General features: G+C 50.2%; 1 protein-coding gene across 4 annotated transcripts in view; it reads right to left on the bottom strand.

The window, feature by feature from the left end:
• Positions 1 to 1,093: 1,093 nt before the first annotated feature.
• Positions 1,094 to 17,934, bottom strand: part of NEDD4L (NEDD4 like E3 ubiquitin protein ligase) — a 338,017-nt gene continuing 321,176 nt past the window's right edge. For all 4 annotated transcript variants that reach the window (XM_042910374.1, XM_042910373.1, XM_042910376.1 and 1 more), the window contains 7 exons: positions 16,379 to 16,452; positions 13,717 to 13,777; positions 12,442 to 12,501; positions 10,905 to 11,012; positions 9,561 to 9,657; positions 8,670 to 8,742; positions 1,094 to 3,892 (listed from right to left, as the gene is read on the bottom strand). In XM_042910374.1, the coding sequence (XP_042766308.1) occupies positions 3,790 to 3,892; positions 8,670 to 8,742; positions 9,561 to 9,657; positions 10,905 to 11,012; positions 12,442 to 12,501; positions 13,717 to 13,777; positions 16,379 to 16,452 (576 nt within the window). In that variant the 3' untranslated portion in view covers positions 1,094 to 3,789. The remainder of the gene's footprint in view (positions 3,893 to 8,669; positions 8,743 to 9,560; positions 9,658 to 10,904; positions 11,013 to 12,441; positions 12,502 to 13,716; positions 13,778 to 16,378; positions 16,453 to 17,934) is intronic.

The raw sequence follows: 17,934 nt of genomic DNA, 5'->3' as shown, positions 1-17,934 counted from the left end.
ATGTGTGTATGCCAGTGTATATACACTATTCATTAAGGCTTAGATAAATTAAAAAAAGTGGTCCAAAGTATATCACATTTTCTTCCCAGTTTTAAAATCTAAAGTACAAAGTGGAGTTTATCAGGAGTTTTAAAAACGCATCTCAGACCTGAAAGTGGCAGTTTTGACATGACTTATCAGGATGTACCCCAAAGCCTGAATGAGACAGAGGTAGTGCTCAGATCTCCTGGGGGCCAGGGAGGGAGCAGGCCAGACAGTTACTCTGCACAGCAGCACCCCTACTGACGAGGCAGGAAATGACACCGGACAGCGGTGACCTCTCCCTGTCAGGACACGGGGCGTGGAGTCAGCAGAAAAGAAAGAGGGTGCCTAGCACAGTGGGGAGGGGCTTGGGAATTGACGAACCCACGCTGTCTATAGATTTTGAAAGTTCGGAGGTGAGATACAAGACTTAGGAAAATGCTCGAGTCGGGTGTTAAACAATTAGTAACTGTTGGGGCAATCAGTAATTTGCTGCACATGAACGTGGCTTTCAAGAGAGCCGATCTGGATCTGGCAAGATCAAACAGCAATGGTACACGCTGTCTATTTAACAATGTGAGATGTAGAAAGTGGTTCAAATATTTTGCAAAATCATTTCTCTGAATCTGTCACTGCATCCTTATGTGGGAGTAATAACCCATGTCAGACGCTTTGGAGCATCTGTCATCTGACCATCAGGAATAGCTCATGTTCGACCAAAGGGCCTTGTAAACAAAAATTAAAGAAGCATCTTACATTCTTGTGATCTGGTACAGAATATAGAAAAGTCAGTAACGGAAAATGCGTTAAAGCGGAATACAACTTTGAAACAGACAACTGCCTCATTGTCTCCCGTTCCAGAGGCAGCGGTGGAAAAGCAGCGCACTATGGGAAGCCAATCCAGACTTTCCAAATTCGCCTTCAGGCCAACAAGGGACGGGGATCGAAATCCTGTAGTTGTGATAACTCATGTCCATCATGCAGTTGCCCTGGAACCAGCTTCTTAACCTTGCGGCAAAATGACCCATAATAATGGTACCTTCTTCCGGAAACTTAAAACAAGTCGGGGAATTTTTAAGAGAACGGGGGGGTGGGGGTGGGGGGGGGGACCGAGACCTTGGACTTGGGAGAAGGGCCACTGCTAGGGGGAACAGGAAGAGGTGGCCCACCCTCCCCGCCAGGCCTGTGGGTTCCAACGGTGCAGCTTCTTAACCACCACCTGTGACTCTGTCCTGGAGGCAAGGGACAGTGGTTGTCAGGACTTGGAGAAAACAAGATCTAGGACTGTTTTAGACAGAGTGAAGCCTCAAGAACTGCTGAGATTGAGGGAACCTCGTGTGTGGATTAAAAGCAAAACAAAACAAAAACAAACCCCAAACCCAGCACTATTCAGCCGTTACTGCAACCCAATATTAAGTGGCAGGTGAACTGAACCGTCATTCACAAATACGTCATTCAAGTATTCAAAGGGGTCCAGTTCGATAATTCTTATCTGCTCCTGGTACAGGAAGTAGCTTAGGATGGGTTTTTCTTTCACATTTTTAACACTTTGCCTAATTTGCATTTACTAAATATTCTGATTTTTTGAGTATACAGTTTGCAAAATGACAGAATCCCAGTTCTTCAACTAGAATCGTAGGCTTTCTCCCCTATAATGACATGATCACTCTCAGAATCCATCCAAGCACTGGCTTTGGCGTGAGTCTAAAAAGAAAGCCCTCTGGACAGTGAGGGGTTACACAAAGGGGGTTTTTTGCCATGCGACACTGGTTATATTGACTGTAGGGGGGAAAAATCCCACAAGTAGATAAAAATAATAAGCAATGTTATTTTTTCTGATTACTCGACATCTAAGCTCTCTGATCACTGTTGGGTATTTTTAAATCAATAGGAAAGGGGAGCCAATCCTCAGCTCTGCAGAAATCCTTCTTCTCTCAGACACCTCCGAACTCTGCACCTCTATAAGGCAGTTAGTTCATTTATAACCACAAACGTTCCTGGTTTCTCACGAGCCACCCGGAGCTGGGGAACAATGAATTTCTTACACCAAAAGGTCCTTCTTCCGTAACAAACGGGGAGGCCCTGAAACCACAATTTTCTGTCTTTATCTACGAGTGGCAAGGGATCACATCTCTAGAGTCCCCCCACTCGCGACAGGGTTTAGAACAACACAGGTGAAAAGGACAGCAGGGCTGAACTGCCCCGCTGCCTCAGGCTTTCTCTCAAAACACCACGGAATCCCGCAACGAAGGCTCACAAGTGCCAAAGGATCCCGACGGCGCGGAACCCTCCCCCCGGGCCCCGCCAGCTTCGCAGCGCGACCGCGGGGGCCAAGTCAGAGAGTTCCTGCTCACTTTTAATCCAGCACAGAACAGACACAACTCAGGCGGTACACAGTATTGAAGCATGCAACGTGTCCTAGGTGACAAAACCCGGTGAGGCGGAGTGCGCATTAAATTAATCTTGCTAGCGGGGTAGAAATCACAAAACAATTGGTGAGGACAGGTGTGTAGGCTCAGCTTTACATCCAGGTTTTATACACCAGCAGCCAGATTCACAATGGACAGATATTGCACCAGAAAGATGTGTGCAGGGAGAAGAAATCATCATCACATTTAATGCCTATGATTTACAAACAACGACCACCCATCAACAAAACCAGATACGACCCCCAGGGAGGACATAAAGTGCCTTCAGAACTGGTGCAGTTGGGACAGAAACTGGTTATTTAGCTACCGCTAGCCAACGCGTACAAACGGGACACGACACAGAGCTGGTTTCCACAGTTTCAAATCAAGCGAGTGTCGAGGCCCATTCAAATGTCTCTACGACAAACAGCAAAGAGTTTGGAAAAGGTAATGAAAGAATGGCTGTACAGCATCACGGAGGGTTAAGTGATTTCTCTAATGAGAAAGGACAGTCCGACCCTGCCTCCGATGTGTTCTAGCACACGGAATTACTTCTAAGGAATAACGGTGTGGTTCCTTCCTTCAAGCCAACACCAAATTTGTCATGCTATGTTACAATTCTCTCAGCCTGGAGCTATTACGCTAAATTTGCACACACACACAAAATGTAATATCCAGTTTGTTTTCCATTCTCTCAGAGTATGGAGAAAAGTAGCATTATGTCTAATGTTCTATTTTAAATTCTCTCAAAGTACTTGTCCGTAGGTATCTGGACCAAAAAAAAAAAAACAACAACAGTCTTTCAATTCTAATAACATAGGGAGTGGGGGGGGGGGCGGTCAAAGTACTTCAAAAATAAAAATGTCACTGACATTAAACCTGGTATGAAATTCAAATACAAAAAAAATATGCTCACTTTTCCAAGTACACGAGACATCTTTAATTGTAATGAAATAAAATCTGAAGATCGGTCTAAATCATTTTAAAAAGTAAACATGAGTTGTAATACTATACCTGTAGAGTGATTAATCCCATTCATTGTCATTATAAAGTATGTAAAATATTTATTAAGGGCTTTGCCTACAGAGGCACAACATAAATAGAATAAGTCCTCCTGAAATGTTATTAGTGTACACATCAACCAGTTGATAATTCGTGGTGGAAAATGCAGGAACGCGGCCTGGGACCGGGCTCCCGCGTCTGAACCTGGGCAAGTCGCGGGTGGAGGCCCCGCCCCGGGAGCCAGGCCGCCGTGTGCGGCCGCTCTTCCGCCTCGGTCTCTGCAAAGTCAGGTGTTGGGCAAATGCAAAAGTGCAAGCAGGACTCGCTCGATGAACAACCACCCCGAGGACGGGGGAGCTTAATCCACCCCCTCGAATCCTTGAGCGTTTTCCACGGCCATGAGAAGTTTCTCTCGTAAATCTTCGAAGGTTTCATACGGAGGTAAGTCAAGGCGATTAAAGCTGCAAGAGTAACAGAAAGAACAGGTAAAAAGGCATCCTTTTTGCCCTGCAGTCACAACGGCATTTCCTAGGTTTGCCTAAGGAGGCATCTGGTACCTGAGCAAGGGCGTGCAGAGGTCTTCACCAACCATTCTGAATATCAACAATAAATGCCAGCGATGAGGGCGCCTGTCGGTTAAGTGTCTGACTTCGGCTCAGGTCATGATCTCACAGTTCGTGGGTTCGAGCCTCGTGTTGTGCTCTGTGCTGACAGCTCGGAGCCTGGAGCCTGCTTCGGATTCTGTGTCTCCCTCCCTCTCTGCCCCCCACCTCCCTGCTTGTGCTCTCTTTCTCTCAGAAATAAATAAACTTAAAAAAAAAAAGGCCAGCAATGAAATCGTCCACGCCAACGAGGCTGCAGAACCCACGGGGGAGAGTAAGGAATTTTCTGGGGTCACTGACATCCGTGCCAAGTTCCAAACCCTCGAACACAAAGAACTGACATGTTAGGGATGAACCAAAACCAAGGCTGAGTCTATTTCGAATGCTCTCGCTTATTCTTATTCTGTGCTAGCTCCCAAGCTAAGTGCTTTTCCTGGTGGTAACTCAGTTTGTTTTCATCACGGGCCTCTGAGGCGGGTAATGGTTTCTCTAGATTCAGGTCCTGGAGCAGAGAGGAAACGTCAAGGGGCCCGAGCTCTCATTCCCAGGAAACCAGGCGGCTGGCGTCTCCCGAATTCCAACGCTAAGCTGCCTGCTCAAAGCAAAGGCGAGCAAGTCATCGACATCTGGAGTGGAAAGCCGCATTTACAGCAAGCCTCCAAATATCTAGAGGCTTCAGCCTGGCGACAGGGAAGCCTTCAGACAAACAGTGGCCTCCGTGGGCGATGAGGCACACCCGTCTATGAGAACAGGTTCAGATACTGGCTCTGCGATGTGACCTTGGGCGAGTTACCTTACTCTGAATGCGCTCGTCTGCTTTTTCTGTGAAACGGGGAAACTGCTCCCAGGATGCCAAGAGGGTCAAACCAGAAGGCATGTAAGGTGTTCCTCGCACCAAGCAAGTGCCCAAAGATGGCGACCATAGTTCTCTGTCACTCACCTCTCACTGAATGCCTGCATGGGGCACAAGGCGTTAGAATCGGTACCCATGGGGGTGCCCTGCTGACACGTACCGGTCATGAAAATGGCCACATGCACTTGCCAAGGCTAGTGATGGCTGGAGTAAGAGTGAGTGAATGTGCAGCACGGCAGTCACCACTGTTAAGTACTCTTGGTCTACTACCTCAGTGAATGCTAGCAATCACCCCTATTCTAGAAAAGAGGAACGGAGGCACAGAGAGGTTAGGTAACTTGCCCAAGGTCACGCAGTAAGTGGGAAAACCAGGACTGTGCCCCAGGCTGGCTCCAACACCTGGCTCAGACCGCTGTGCCGCCCCAGCATTGAAAACTCCCTCCTGGCACTGACCTACGATTCCAAACATGAACAGCACGAGTCCTTATGTTTCAAAAACTAACAGTTATCAGCAGCCATTAGAAGCGGACACACATCCACGGTGGGCCCTTTAGAGACCCTTAACATGTTTCACAAGACCCACCGAGCACTCAGACTTTTAAGTCGCTAAACGCCAAAGTTACAGCAGAGGACAACACGAGGCTTCTCAAACTGGACTTCTCAGAAACCCAGGAATCCTGAAGACTAAGTCCAAAAGGGTTTTCGGTTTGATAATGGTCTCAAACATTACCTTACCAGCTGTCACCACAGAGCTCCACGTTTGCAGACTGCACTTAGAAACAGCCTGCCACAGAGGCGCCCGGGTGGATCCGTAGGTTGGTTAAGTGTCTGACTTCAGCTCAGGTCATGACCTCACGGTTCGTGGGTTTGGGCCCCGTGTCGGGCTCTGTGCTGACAGCTCGGAGACTGAAGCTCTTTCGGATTCTGTGCCTCCCTCTCTCGCTGCCCCTCCCCTGCTCACACTCTGTCTCCCTCTCAAAAATAAATACATATTTTTTAAAAAATGAAAAAAAAAACCACCCCAAACCCCAGCCTGTCACAGAAGCTGACTTTAGTCTGACCCGCAGTTGGTCTTACACAGTCCGGGGCCTGTGATCCCTACGGGGCCTAGTGATGCATTCTCGAGGATCTGTGACCATCTTTCTGTTGTGTATGACCGTTGCTTCCAATTATCGTGATGGTCATAGGAGTTAACGCATCTAACGTGCTCAGGACAATGCCTGGAACACAGTAAGTGCCTGGTAAGTGTCTGATGAGCCAGGAGCCTGGCTGGCTCTCACCTGCCACTGGCCAGCTGAGTGGCCTCCATATTCTCGGTGGGACCCACTTCCTCATGTGGAAGACGTGTGGGCTGCCTGAGGTCATTTTTAGTCTCCAAAGAGTGGGTGGGTCTGTGAGTCTTTGAAAAGTATAAATATCCAAGCAGTGATCTTTGATGGGACAGTGAAATGAAGCCCTTTCAGTCATTTCATCTGAGAGGTTTATGAGCTCTCCGGGTAAATCGGGTTTTTATTCTGAAGCTTAATGGTCGATTTAACATTTTCACAAAACCTGGACGAAATCAGACCTATCTATAGCTAAACTGGATGGTGGCACTGCTGCCGTGGGCAGCCGGCCAAGTGCAGTCTGGGGGCCAGGCTGGGAGCAGAGCCACCCAGGGAAACAGGCCCACCCCTGGCAGCCGGTGCTGCCTGCAGCCTGCCCTCTTCTTCACCGGGTGGGAGTCTGAGCATCAGCAGGCCGACGCCTGTCACTTGATTTCTGGGACCCACACAGGAGCAAAGAGGCTCCACTAAGAGCCCACTGGGCTGCTTCCCTCCCGTGGGCAGACCTCCGTCCTCCCTAGGGAAGGGCAGGGGTTTTACACTCTGTGTGCCAGGGGCTCCCGGGGAGTTCTGAAAACCCCACAGCTCAGGCTACGCCCCAAACCAACTATGTCCAAATCTCTGGGGTCAGGACCCCGGCATCAGATTTTCTGAAAACTTCTACGAGGTTCCAATGTGCAGCCGATGCCGGGAACCACTGAGTTCGGAGATCGTCTCTGGGCAGCACCATGTTTCAGATGTGATCCAAGCACACGGACTCGGAAACGGAAGAAAAGGTCAACAGTAAAGACGTCTGTCCACAGGGTCACGGAGGGACACAGGCCGGACGCTCGAGTATTTGGTTCTCTTCAGAGAGTCTCCAAAGAAAGCGAACTGCAGCAATAAAGGCAGCAGATCTAATGCCGTGGTTAGTGTGCAGATCCCGATTCTGGCGGAGCTGAGTTCCAATCCTGTGCTCTGGGAGTCTGTGAGCTGTGTGACCCTGGGGCAAGCGTCCTGGCCGCTGATGGGGATGCCGGCGTCCCGTGAGGCCGCCACCGAGACTCACCAGTGCCTGGCCCATACAAGACGGCTGTGCTGGTAGTTCAGCCCTTACTCCCACCTAGCTTTACCAGCCCGTGAGCTGGGGAGTTCTGCATCAACCCCAGTGGTCCCGGGGCTCAGCGCAATGCTGCCTGCCTTCCAGACGCAGGCTATCATAACCCAGAAAACTACACTGGGCTCGGACACTGTTTGGAATCCAAGCTCCAAACCACCAATGCATTCTCCCTCGAGAATAAAGGCAGAGGATCACGGCAATCACCGCTTCGGAGAGCCACCAGCTTTAGGTGGAGTCAGCCTGCTTCCGAGCGTCGGATGGGCAAGGACCACGTTCACTGCATTCAGAGCCCCATGACTGGTATAAGCGGGGAGGCTTTCTCTCCAGCAAAGGCAAGGGAATCGAACGACCTCCCTCGGCCAATTTTCCGCAAACGCGCTTTCAGGAGAATTGCCGCCTAGTGGGCACGTAGAGGGCAGGGGGGCGTTTCCCCACGATAAGCATTCCCGGGCGCCCTGCAGCCCCTGGCTCTGGAAGGCCCCCTGCTGGTGAGGAGAGCAGGGCTGTGTGGCCCACCGTTTCCAGAGGGGCCACCTCCACCCGCTTCCTAAGAGCAAGACACGGAAGTCTGTGGGCGAAGCCGACGCCGGGAACGTCGCGCCTGGCTTAGCAAGAGCGCCCTGAGAGCTGCTAAGTGTCATTCTTGTGCCGAGGGTTTAGGGGAGCCTTCGGAGATGGCGGGGTCCCCTCCTCCCGGCCCCCGCATCCTGGAGGCTGAGGGCTGCTGCCTCGCTCCCACCCCCGGGGGACGCGGGCCTCTGTCAGACCTCTCCGGCCCACCAGCCACCGTCGTGCTGTTGCTCAATTCCAGAGCCTTACGAGGTACGGATGGTCATGAGAGGTCTTCTAAAATAGTGTTTCTCCAGGGAATTTTAGCCCAAGTTCTGGGAATAAAAACCATCTTCAGGTTGCAGTAAAAACCCAGTCTGTCAATGGGGTCTGAGAACAGCCATGACCTTGTACGGTGAATACACGGTGCAAGGTGCGATCTTCTTCTGGAGTACTGAGGAAGTACTCCTGTACTCAGTACTTCTGGAGTACTGAGGAAGGATGGGGTCTGGGGGCGACGCCCACCAGCTTGGGGGGTGGGGCCTGGGGACAGAGGTACCCGCAGGGGGGTGGGGATTGGAGGAGGAAACCCGCCCCCCAGCGTGGGGAGCAGTTAACCCTTTATATGCCAAACACACCGGGTCCGTTCAGACCATGGTTTGAGCTTTACCAGCCATTATTATAGAATCTACACTTTGTCCGCTATCCGTGGGCAGGCAACACGGCACTCTGTAACCTCCAGCCCTGCATCGGCCCCACCTGAGCGTTTCAAACACGATGTGTGGACAACTGGGTGTTTTTGTCACTCACCACGTGTGAGCTCTGGGCAGTTTTTCAGGACTCCCCCATTGCTCTATTGTAAACAGCTGAGGACCATTGGAACCTAGGCGAAAAAAGAGAAATAAATGCTAAGCGTGCTCAAGGTGGGAGAGCAAAGCTGAGGTGGGGCCTGAAGGAAAGGGAAGGAGGTGGGCGAGCGTCGTGCAGGAGACGGAAACACCGTCCAGGCTCCGGGCAGCACTGAAGCCCTGCTGTCGGGAGTTACAGGGGCCTGCACAGCCTCGCACAGACCCTGCACCTCCTTCAGAATGGAGGGGCACCAAGTTTCACAGCAAGCCCCAGTGCAGCCGGCTGCAGCCTTTCAGCGGAGCCCGGAAAGCTTACACTTAAGGCATTGGGCGGGGGGCGGGGGGGGTGAACTCCAACCTTAAAGCAGAGCAGAAAGAGTGATTTCCTAACATCTATATAGTAAGCTCCAAGGGATTCTGTCTCCTGGAGGTAAGCAGTCCTTCAAGATACACCAAGATACGAAACGAGAGAGAGAGAAAAACGGGGCGCCTGGGTGGCTCAGTTGAGCGTCTGACACTTGATTTTTGGCTCAGGTCATGATCTCAGTCATGGAATCGAGCCCTGCACTGATGGCATGGAGCCTACTTGGGATTCTCATTCTCTCTCTCTCTCTCTCTCTGCCCCCCCCCCCCACTTGCATGCTCAGTCTCTCTCTCAAAATAAGCTTTAAAAAAAAAAACAACACAGACAGACCAACTTTTTTCTGTACTAAACCCAAAGCCCTCTCCCCACGAGTCCTTTGACGGGACCTACGGGTGACACATTCTGGGAGGCAGAGCCGTGCGGGGCCGCCGCGGAAGCCTGGCTGCAAAGTCACAGGAGGAGAACTGAACCCATCGGTGCCCCGCTCACCATAAAGTTCGGCGAACCCATTCATGGGTACTCGCGACGTCCCGGTGACAAACTGCAGCAGCCGGATCCGCTTCTCCGCGTCCATGAGCAGCACGGCCTGGGAACGGAGGCAGAAGGTCGTTACACTGCGTGGGGCACCCGGCCTGGGCTGCGGTAACCCAGACAGGCCAGACGCAGTCATAAATACTGCAGCGTAAGACCGAGACCGCTGACTGAAAACAGAGTCTGTTTTTTATGGGCCCCAGAGTACCGCCTGTGTGATCTCAGAGAACGAGAGATCGCGACGTCTCTTTCTTCTTCTGCCGACAGGTCAAAATAAATGAAATACAAAGCAAACTCTTTGGTGGCACGGAGCTCACGCTTCCGTGGGCGAGGCGAGCCAGCCCCCCCGCGGGCCGATCATACACCCCCAGTGTTCGAGAAGCGCCAACATCAGGAGGCCAGGTTAGGAGGGGAGATTTCAGACCCAGACAGATCCTCTAAAGGTAACATTTTAGAAAAAGAAAGGACAGCAGAGGCCAGGTCAGGCCTCTAGAAAAACCCGGGTATGCTACGCATCTGAATTATGACAAGAATTGTGTAGACAGGCGGACTGGGCTTTGAAGATCCTGCTTTTAAATTTTTCTCTCTCTTCAGTTGGTTGAGCGTCTGACTCAGGTCACGAGTCTGGTTTAGGCTCAGGTCATGATCCCAGGGATCATGAAATTAAAACAAGTTTTGGGATTTCTTATTTCTGGAAGTAAATAAACAAGCTTTCCCCCCCTGAAACTGTTCTTTAGAAGGCAGTTTATGGTCTCTTGCCTGGACTTAACTCACTCCTATTTCGCTTCTCTCCTCAGCTAAAGAAAAAGCAAACGTTGGCCCTAAGATAGTACATCAAATTTCATTTGCATCCTTGACTGAAGGATATAAAATATCAAAATATTTGTTGGAATTAACCAAGAAAGGGGAAAATGATTTTTTAACCAAAAATGGCATCTTGGCACAATCTCAAAGCATGCTTTGCCCCGAGAAGCTTCCCATTCTCATTTATACTTTGGTGGACCAGTTCGGACTCTCGAACCCAATTACCGACTTCATTGTACTCAGTGGGTTCCTCACATAAAGCCGCTTCAGTCAGGCGGTCAAGGAAGGACAAAGTACTTTGATAAGGATGGACCGTGTGCAGGATAACTGCTCACCAGAGTGATGGAAACACAGCAGGAAGGGCTGCTTTCTCCCCCCAGTGGCCCAAGTGCCAACAGAGTCTTGGGTTGCAGAAGCAGGACCACGGGAAGGCAGCACAGAGCCCTCAGGCCCAAGCCAGGCTGGGGAGAGGGACCGCCCCAGCAGCCACGGCCTTACCTTCCAGAACCACTGAATGACAGGGTGGTTTGGGCAATAGCCATTCTTATAGATAGAATGTTGTCTCCAGTCATTCACGTCCACGTCGCCAAGGCCGCACATCAGCAACTAGGAGACAGAAAGACCAGATGTGAACGGGCGCATGTGAAAGCCCAAGAAATCACCCACGGAGGAACGGCCTTTTCTCAACACCAGCACTTTGTCATGGGTAAAGCAGTACGGTACGCCAGGAGCTCTTAAAAACAGGTGACGGGGACACCATTCTCTTCCACCTCAGGTAAGAGGCAGCGCGGGCAAGGAGGGGGACCCAGTTCTAACGTGTGTTCAGGCCACAGCCACTCACGGTGCAAATGCCACTCCACGTCTGTCTCTTGCCCACCCCTCTAATCTGAGCTGGGTGTTCAGATTTTCTCGGGCTCCGTTTACAGCTGCTCATTACTCCAGCCATCTTCCCTTCGGAGAGGTTATGTGTCTCCATATCTGAAATGTCTCCCAACCCACAGGAGGACTAGTGCTTTATGGCAGCCAGAGCCCCGCTCAGTCGGCTTGCTGACCAGAGCTGTGTGCGTGCGGACCTGTCCTAATGTAGTGACCGGGGCAGTGACCAGGGCTTAGGGCTCGTCTTACTACCCAACCCCCCAGCAGGAAGGATTCCTGGGCACAGGAGCACACGACGCTCCTGCAGAGGCACCAAAGAAAAACGGAAGGAGAGCTAAACCAGACGCCTGAGAATGGATCCTAGGCGTGACCGTGCCCAAACCTTGTTGGGTAAACGTGGGAGGTCATGAATTGCTCCCTGCCTCAGTTTCCCCACCTACTAAATGAGGGGATTACGACATATGACTCAACATCATCGGCCTTGAAGTTTCTATTTCAAGATAAAAGAACAGAAGGCTAGTCTATGAGAAATGCTTCGCTGGATGTGGTGGCCTGGACAGACGGGGGACAGCGTCTCAGTGGACACAGTCTTCCTCCTTCTATTGCTCTGGGCAGAACGAAGGGTGAGAGATTCCTAGTTCTCACCTAGGTCAACACAAAGAAACTGAAACAATCCTGTACCAATGGCCTCCTGCTACTGCCTTGGTGTCTCCCAAAGTTCTCCCTTACTCAATGTGCACCACGTCAAGTCCACAGAGACACTGTTCCACAGCCCCTGGTGCTCGCGTCCTGGCCAAGGCCCAGTTCAGCTACCCCTGTGTGGGCGGGAGGCCCAGCCAACGGGCCGTCTCAACCTTGACTCTCTCGACAGCAATTCTCCTTACCCTGTGCACCTGGCCACGAACCCAACTCAGCTCAGCAGGCCTCTACTTGTCCCGTGTCCCAGAACTGCCCTCTCCCGGGTGAGGAACCGACAAGGGACTGCTTTTGCTACTCTCTCCTCTAAGGTCGACAAGCACACCCCGTGAGAGACATATAGTGCAATCCATCTAAGCTCACTCCCTAAGACCTTGTGAACCAGGAAATAACATCTCATTGGTGAGGTAGTGAGGACCACTTTAAAAATACCTACTTTACAGAAAACGTTTAAAACACAAACCTCCAGCTCATTTTCATCGAAAATTTTAATCAAATCAATAGGAAGCAGTTCTGTGAATCCCTGAAAGAAAAAAAAAAAATCACCGTCAACACCTTTTTCCTTGAAAGAGACAAATTTCACAGAAAAAACAAAGCAGCCAGGAAAAACATTCTTCGCTGGTGATTTATGTGTCAGCGATAGTATCCGGTGACTGTAGTTCCGACACGAACGGCACAGTCACAATAGAAACGTCTTGAAAAGCAGGAGGACCTAGAGGGTTCGGATATTTGAGTAATCTCAGAAACCCTTGGAAAATACGGGTTACTGGAGGCAGGCGAATTCCGGAAGCCATCTATGACAGAGCGATGAGTCAATGTGTCCTGAAACACCCGAGCCACAGATGTGCGAGAGAATGTGTTTCACAACAAGGTACGGAAGGCACAGAGAGGCGATACGAGAGGAGGTGATGTGATCCGGGACAGGAGAGAGGAGCACAGAGACTCAGCTCTGGCTCCCGGTTCGCACCGACCCCTGGAGGGCTCCAGAGCGGCCTGCTCCCTGCCGCTGGGTCTTGTGGGCAGCACCTGGTTCCTGGAAGTGGGATCCCTTGGGGCAGGGCCAGGAACCTGCCTCCCGGGTCTCTGACGTAAAGAAAGCATGAAACTCGCTGTGCTCTTGTACGTCTAACTCACCCTTTCATGCCGCCAAGTCCCTGAATTTTGTGAGTGGCCTAGGGCTCTACTTGCTGCTGTGGGTGACCGAGCTGGGGCAGGCCAAGGAGGGCATCGCCTAAGGACTCCGCACTGGTTCGGTGTGCACCTGGGGCGTGGTCTCGTGTTCTCTTTACTAAAGCTGCTATCAAGGCTTCAAAAGGAATTTCGCTTTTGGTCCAAGTGAACCATTTTTTTAAAAAAAACGATGAATCCCCCCCACCCTCCGCTAGGGGCTCGGGAGCACCGCTGACATCACGGATTTGGATCTGAGGAGTGTCTGCTTCACCCTCTAACAGGGTGAACGCTGGCCCAAGACGGCTCGGTGTTAAGACAGAAACCCAGCCTAAGCAGAGGTGTTCTACGTGTGCCTGGGTGGAAGTCTGTGAGGAATTCAGGCGGGAGCGTAACAGGAGAACATCCGTGAAAAGAAAGGGTGGCCCACGGGGTGAGCCGCGCAGGCCTGACCTTTCTGCCGCGCATCCCCACTCCCTCGCCATCTTGCGGTGTGCCAACAGCGCCCCCGCGCCACCCCACGGAGGACAGCCATCCTCTCTCAGGCGAGGATTGGCGGCCCAAGACTTACCTCCAAGAAGGCGTTCATTTGCTTCTGGACCCTGTTCACAAACCTCCACTGGATGACTAAGCTGCAGGAGAAATGGGACAATTTGCATCCACCCTCGTCACCACGGGCACACATTCGTTTCTTCACACCTTCTCAGAGGGGGAGGGGAAAGTGGAGAAACCCCACTTTTGATGGGGGGCAAACGGGAGGGTCTAGAGTTGATGCATTCGTTCTTTCAAGGGTGACTGGAACATGGGTGGGAAACCTAAAGCCTGAGCATTTCAAAAGTAATTCATTCCCTCCAACCAAGCCTTAGTTTAACAAAGCTGCGTATAAATGCGACTATGTGGAGAAGAGGGATAAAAAAGGCTGTGGAGTATGGATGTATATGCGCATGGTACACGTATACACACGTGAACTCACATATACACACATCCACGTATACATAAGCATGTACATATATTTTCATTTTATTTTTTTAAGAGAGGGAGAGAGAGAGTGCGTGTGCGCATGCAAGTGAGCGGGGGCAGAGAGAGAGGGAATCCCACACAGGCTCTGCACTGTCAGCACAGGGCCCGACGTGGGACTCGAACTCACGAACCTCGAGATCATGACCTGAGCCAAAGCCGGAAGCTTAACCGACTGGGTCACCCAGACGCCCCAACATGTACGTTAAGTTTTTAAAAGGAGTACTCAGTACAACATATCTCGTGAGACAGTTCATTCTGGAAGCGCTAGCCAGTGTACTGGTTTTCAACGACACATAACTTACCAGCAAAATGATTTACACTAACCCTTTAATACCAAAATTTGGAGGCTTAATGATAAGACCTCCTTAAATAACAGAAATCCACTGAAACCATCTTCTCCGTGACAATGTTTAGTGCACAGCAGAATTTACTGTTAGGTGAATCCACTTTAGATTCCGGCTCAAGTCCTGGAAATAGCATGAGGACCTTATCGGAAAGGCTCTCCCCTACCAGATGGTACCCTGGCAACCCTGGGCTGTCGAGGCCCACCCCACTACACAGCCACTGCTTGGCCACATCAGGCTTCCCCGCACCTGCTGTACGCATCAGCCCGAGAGCCTTCGTGCACTGGGGGAACCCATGTGTCAGGGGGCAGGTGGAGATTTTAACCATCTTGTCTTTTCCCACCAAATTTGAAACTTAAAAGAACTGCAAAGGATGATGTACAACATGCATGACAATGTCCACACCCTCAGACATCTGACCCCAATCCCCTTCAGGGCAGTGTTTTGTTTTTTTTTTTTTTTAAAGTTTTTTTAATGTTTTTATTTATTTTTGAGACAGAGAGAGATGGAGCATGAGCAGGGGAGGGGGAGAGAGAGAGGGAGACACAGAATCCGAAGCAGGCTCCAGGCTCTGAGCTGTCAGCACAGAGCCCGACGCGGGGCTCGAACTCACAGACTGTGAGATCATGACCTGAGCAGAAGTCGGACACTCAACCGACTGAGCCACCCAGGCGCCCCAGGGCAGTGTTTTAAAAAACCCATTCAAAGCCTGTACCTTCAAATGAAGACAATGGCATCCGCCAAGGTGTCACCCTGCCTGAGACTGTTCGAGTTCGAAATAAGTGTGCCAATTAATGTGAACAGGTAAGGACCGGAGTATCTTACTTCTAGTTTGTTTGTTTGTTTGTTTTTTTAAATTAAGCGCAGCAAGCTTTTAGCTTGTGAGGGGAGAAGTCTGCTACTTAACAGCGCATGGTCTGTCAGGGTCTCTAGGCAGAGGCTCCGACACTCTCCGTTTCTTGCTAATTAGGAAGGACAGGTTTTTCTTTGTAGAGGACGCTAAAAGATGCCAAGACTCTTGACCAATTCTCCAAGTTCAAGTCCTCTGACAGACAATTACGCTGAGAAGAGAGGAGGGAACCGGCTTGACGTAATGGAGTCCTGAATGCAGGTACGGGGCTCAGGCCACGGCTGCAACCGGCAAGAACCAGAAACTAGGACCCGGGAACCAAACACCGGTCGGCTGCACTGACCCTCTTCCCTGCTCTGGGGCCAGCAAGGAGGATCCCGGACTTGTGTGCCAGAGGCAGACACGTGTACCAAAGAGGGAAATGTAACGTGCCCAACAGACAAAGGCCTTCTGACGGGCAGAAATGCCCTAGGATGACTTAACAGTTGGATTTCCAAAGGACTAAACACTGTGTGCCACCAACTGAGGCTGAGATTAGGTTAAGAAAATTATAGCTATCAGAAACAATTCATTATGTTTGCACATATGAATTTTCCTACCCATTTTAACTATGTTCTTACATTTTTATTATGGAAATGAGGTCGAGAGAGATGCAATATTTTATTTCTGGTTGTTCCTAATTTTACCCCACTGGCTGTTGACACTACGGTTCATCACTGCAAATCTCAATTTTAGACCACATACCCACGTACTCCCGTGGCGTGTCTGCTGTATTACTTGATACCGTATACTTTTTTCTCCTTTTGTGGCTCCTTTATACAAGGCAGCTCACTGAAGTCATGATACAAGTCAAACTTTCCACCCTATAATTTGACTTCCCGTTAGCCCAAGCCAGAAAGGAACTCGTATTGTTGAAAAGTATGTCCCCGACACGCATGAGCTGTTTTGGCAAGGGACACGAACCAAATATGCCATTCAATTTAATAAAAAGAAGAGACTGTAAATATGTGTATACGTACTCAATATATTCCCTTTTGTTTTCATTTGTTACCATTATTTCTGACCCATTGGGCTTCAGATCCACTTGATAGGTCTGTAATTGCAAAGATAAGACAACGATCACCATCGTGAAATTATCCTGCACATTACTAATAACGTCTTTCTATAAAAGAAGATAAGCAAAATTCATTCGGAAACATTTCCCAGCAAATGGGCTCCGTGTACAAGAGATTATCCAATGAGGCTTTTATGTCGTTGAGATGTTACACATTTAAAGATGTTATCATCAAAGGTGAATTATTTTGCGGTTATTTGAGTTTTAATTGTTCTCGTACATGACCAACAATGGAGAAGAGCAACATTTTTTCATCTGCTATCATTCGTTTATCAAGAAATTAATTAATTACATTTAACAGAAATGACAGGGTACGCTTATCAAGACTACAGAGATCCAAGTTCGAATGCACTTTGTTTCTGAGAATTCGATTTTATAATCCTAAGAAAAGGTGCATGGAGTTTCTTTCAAAAAGGCAAAGCACAGGGCCTTAAAAAAATAAAAGCAGCTTCAGAAGCAAGGCTGAGGGATGGATTTCCCTGCTGTTCTGAGAGGCCTTGGCCTTCTGTGTGCATCCAGACACATCCTCATCCACTGCCCGGGCAGGCTCCCTCCCGCAGGGCCACCCAGGATTTTAAGGGCAAAGAGGCTGGAAGCAAGCGTGGCCTTTTCTGCACTTCATGTCCCTTTCTGCCTTCCCCCCCCACCCCCATGCATAACTGGCTATTTCTGAGAATGAGCCAAGCCTGCGGAAAGGGTTTTCCAGAGTTAAGTTTCCAGGTCACATCCATCACAAGGGATAGACTGCAATCTGTAACGACATCTTCTGCTTTGGCGGAGGTCCCCCATCAGTGAGGCCTCACCTCCAGGCCACACACACCCAGGGACAGACTGAGCCTCTCTGGCCCCGAAACTCAGACCTTGTTCTCTGGATTATGCACTTGATTACTGCTCTTGGTCATGATGCGATAGCTTTTTCAAAGCACGTCGGTCATCCATTTTCCTCTCTTTTCTACTTCTCTTTCTTCAGGGAGGGATCTGGTGCCTCTATCACATGACTGAACTCCATTTTCTACGATGTTACTTCAGCTCTTTATTGTCCGCGATGTGGATTTTAATTGTTACTGAAGTTTTAAGTTTTCTTCAAGCTCTTCCTTACTTCCCACTTTCCCCTTCTCCACGGCCGTGGTCCTGTCTCCCTGGTTCTCCCTGCAGTTGTCTGCCCGTCCCGTAAGTGCCACGGCAATCCTCGAGGATGGTGGACGGTTACGCGTGGGGTTGAGATGGGCACGTTTCTTAGAAGACAACCTTTTCGGTTCTTTGACCGCTCTCTAGAGGTCTGTGGACCGTATTCATTTATCCTGCTGTATTTTGTAATAAGCCCCCGATGGCTCTTCTTTTCTCCATTTATCCCGCCTCGAAGACTGCACTGCTGTTCCCTTTCAGTGACGGAGTCTCCCCATCACATTCACACCAAGCAAGTCAATACATCCAAGCCCAGTCCTTGGGACTGAGAGGTCT

This window comes from Panthera leo, chromosome D3 (genome assembly GCF_018350215.1).
Source record: "Panthera leo isolate Ple1 chromosome D3, P.leo_Ple1_pat1.1, whole genome shotgun sequence".
Lineage (NCBI taxonomy): Eukaryota > Metazoa > Chordata > Mammalia > Carnivora > Felidae > Panthera > Panthera leo.
This window is presented reverse-complemented; position numbering and strand designations above follow the sequence as displayed.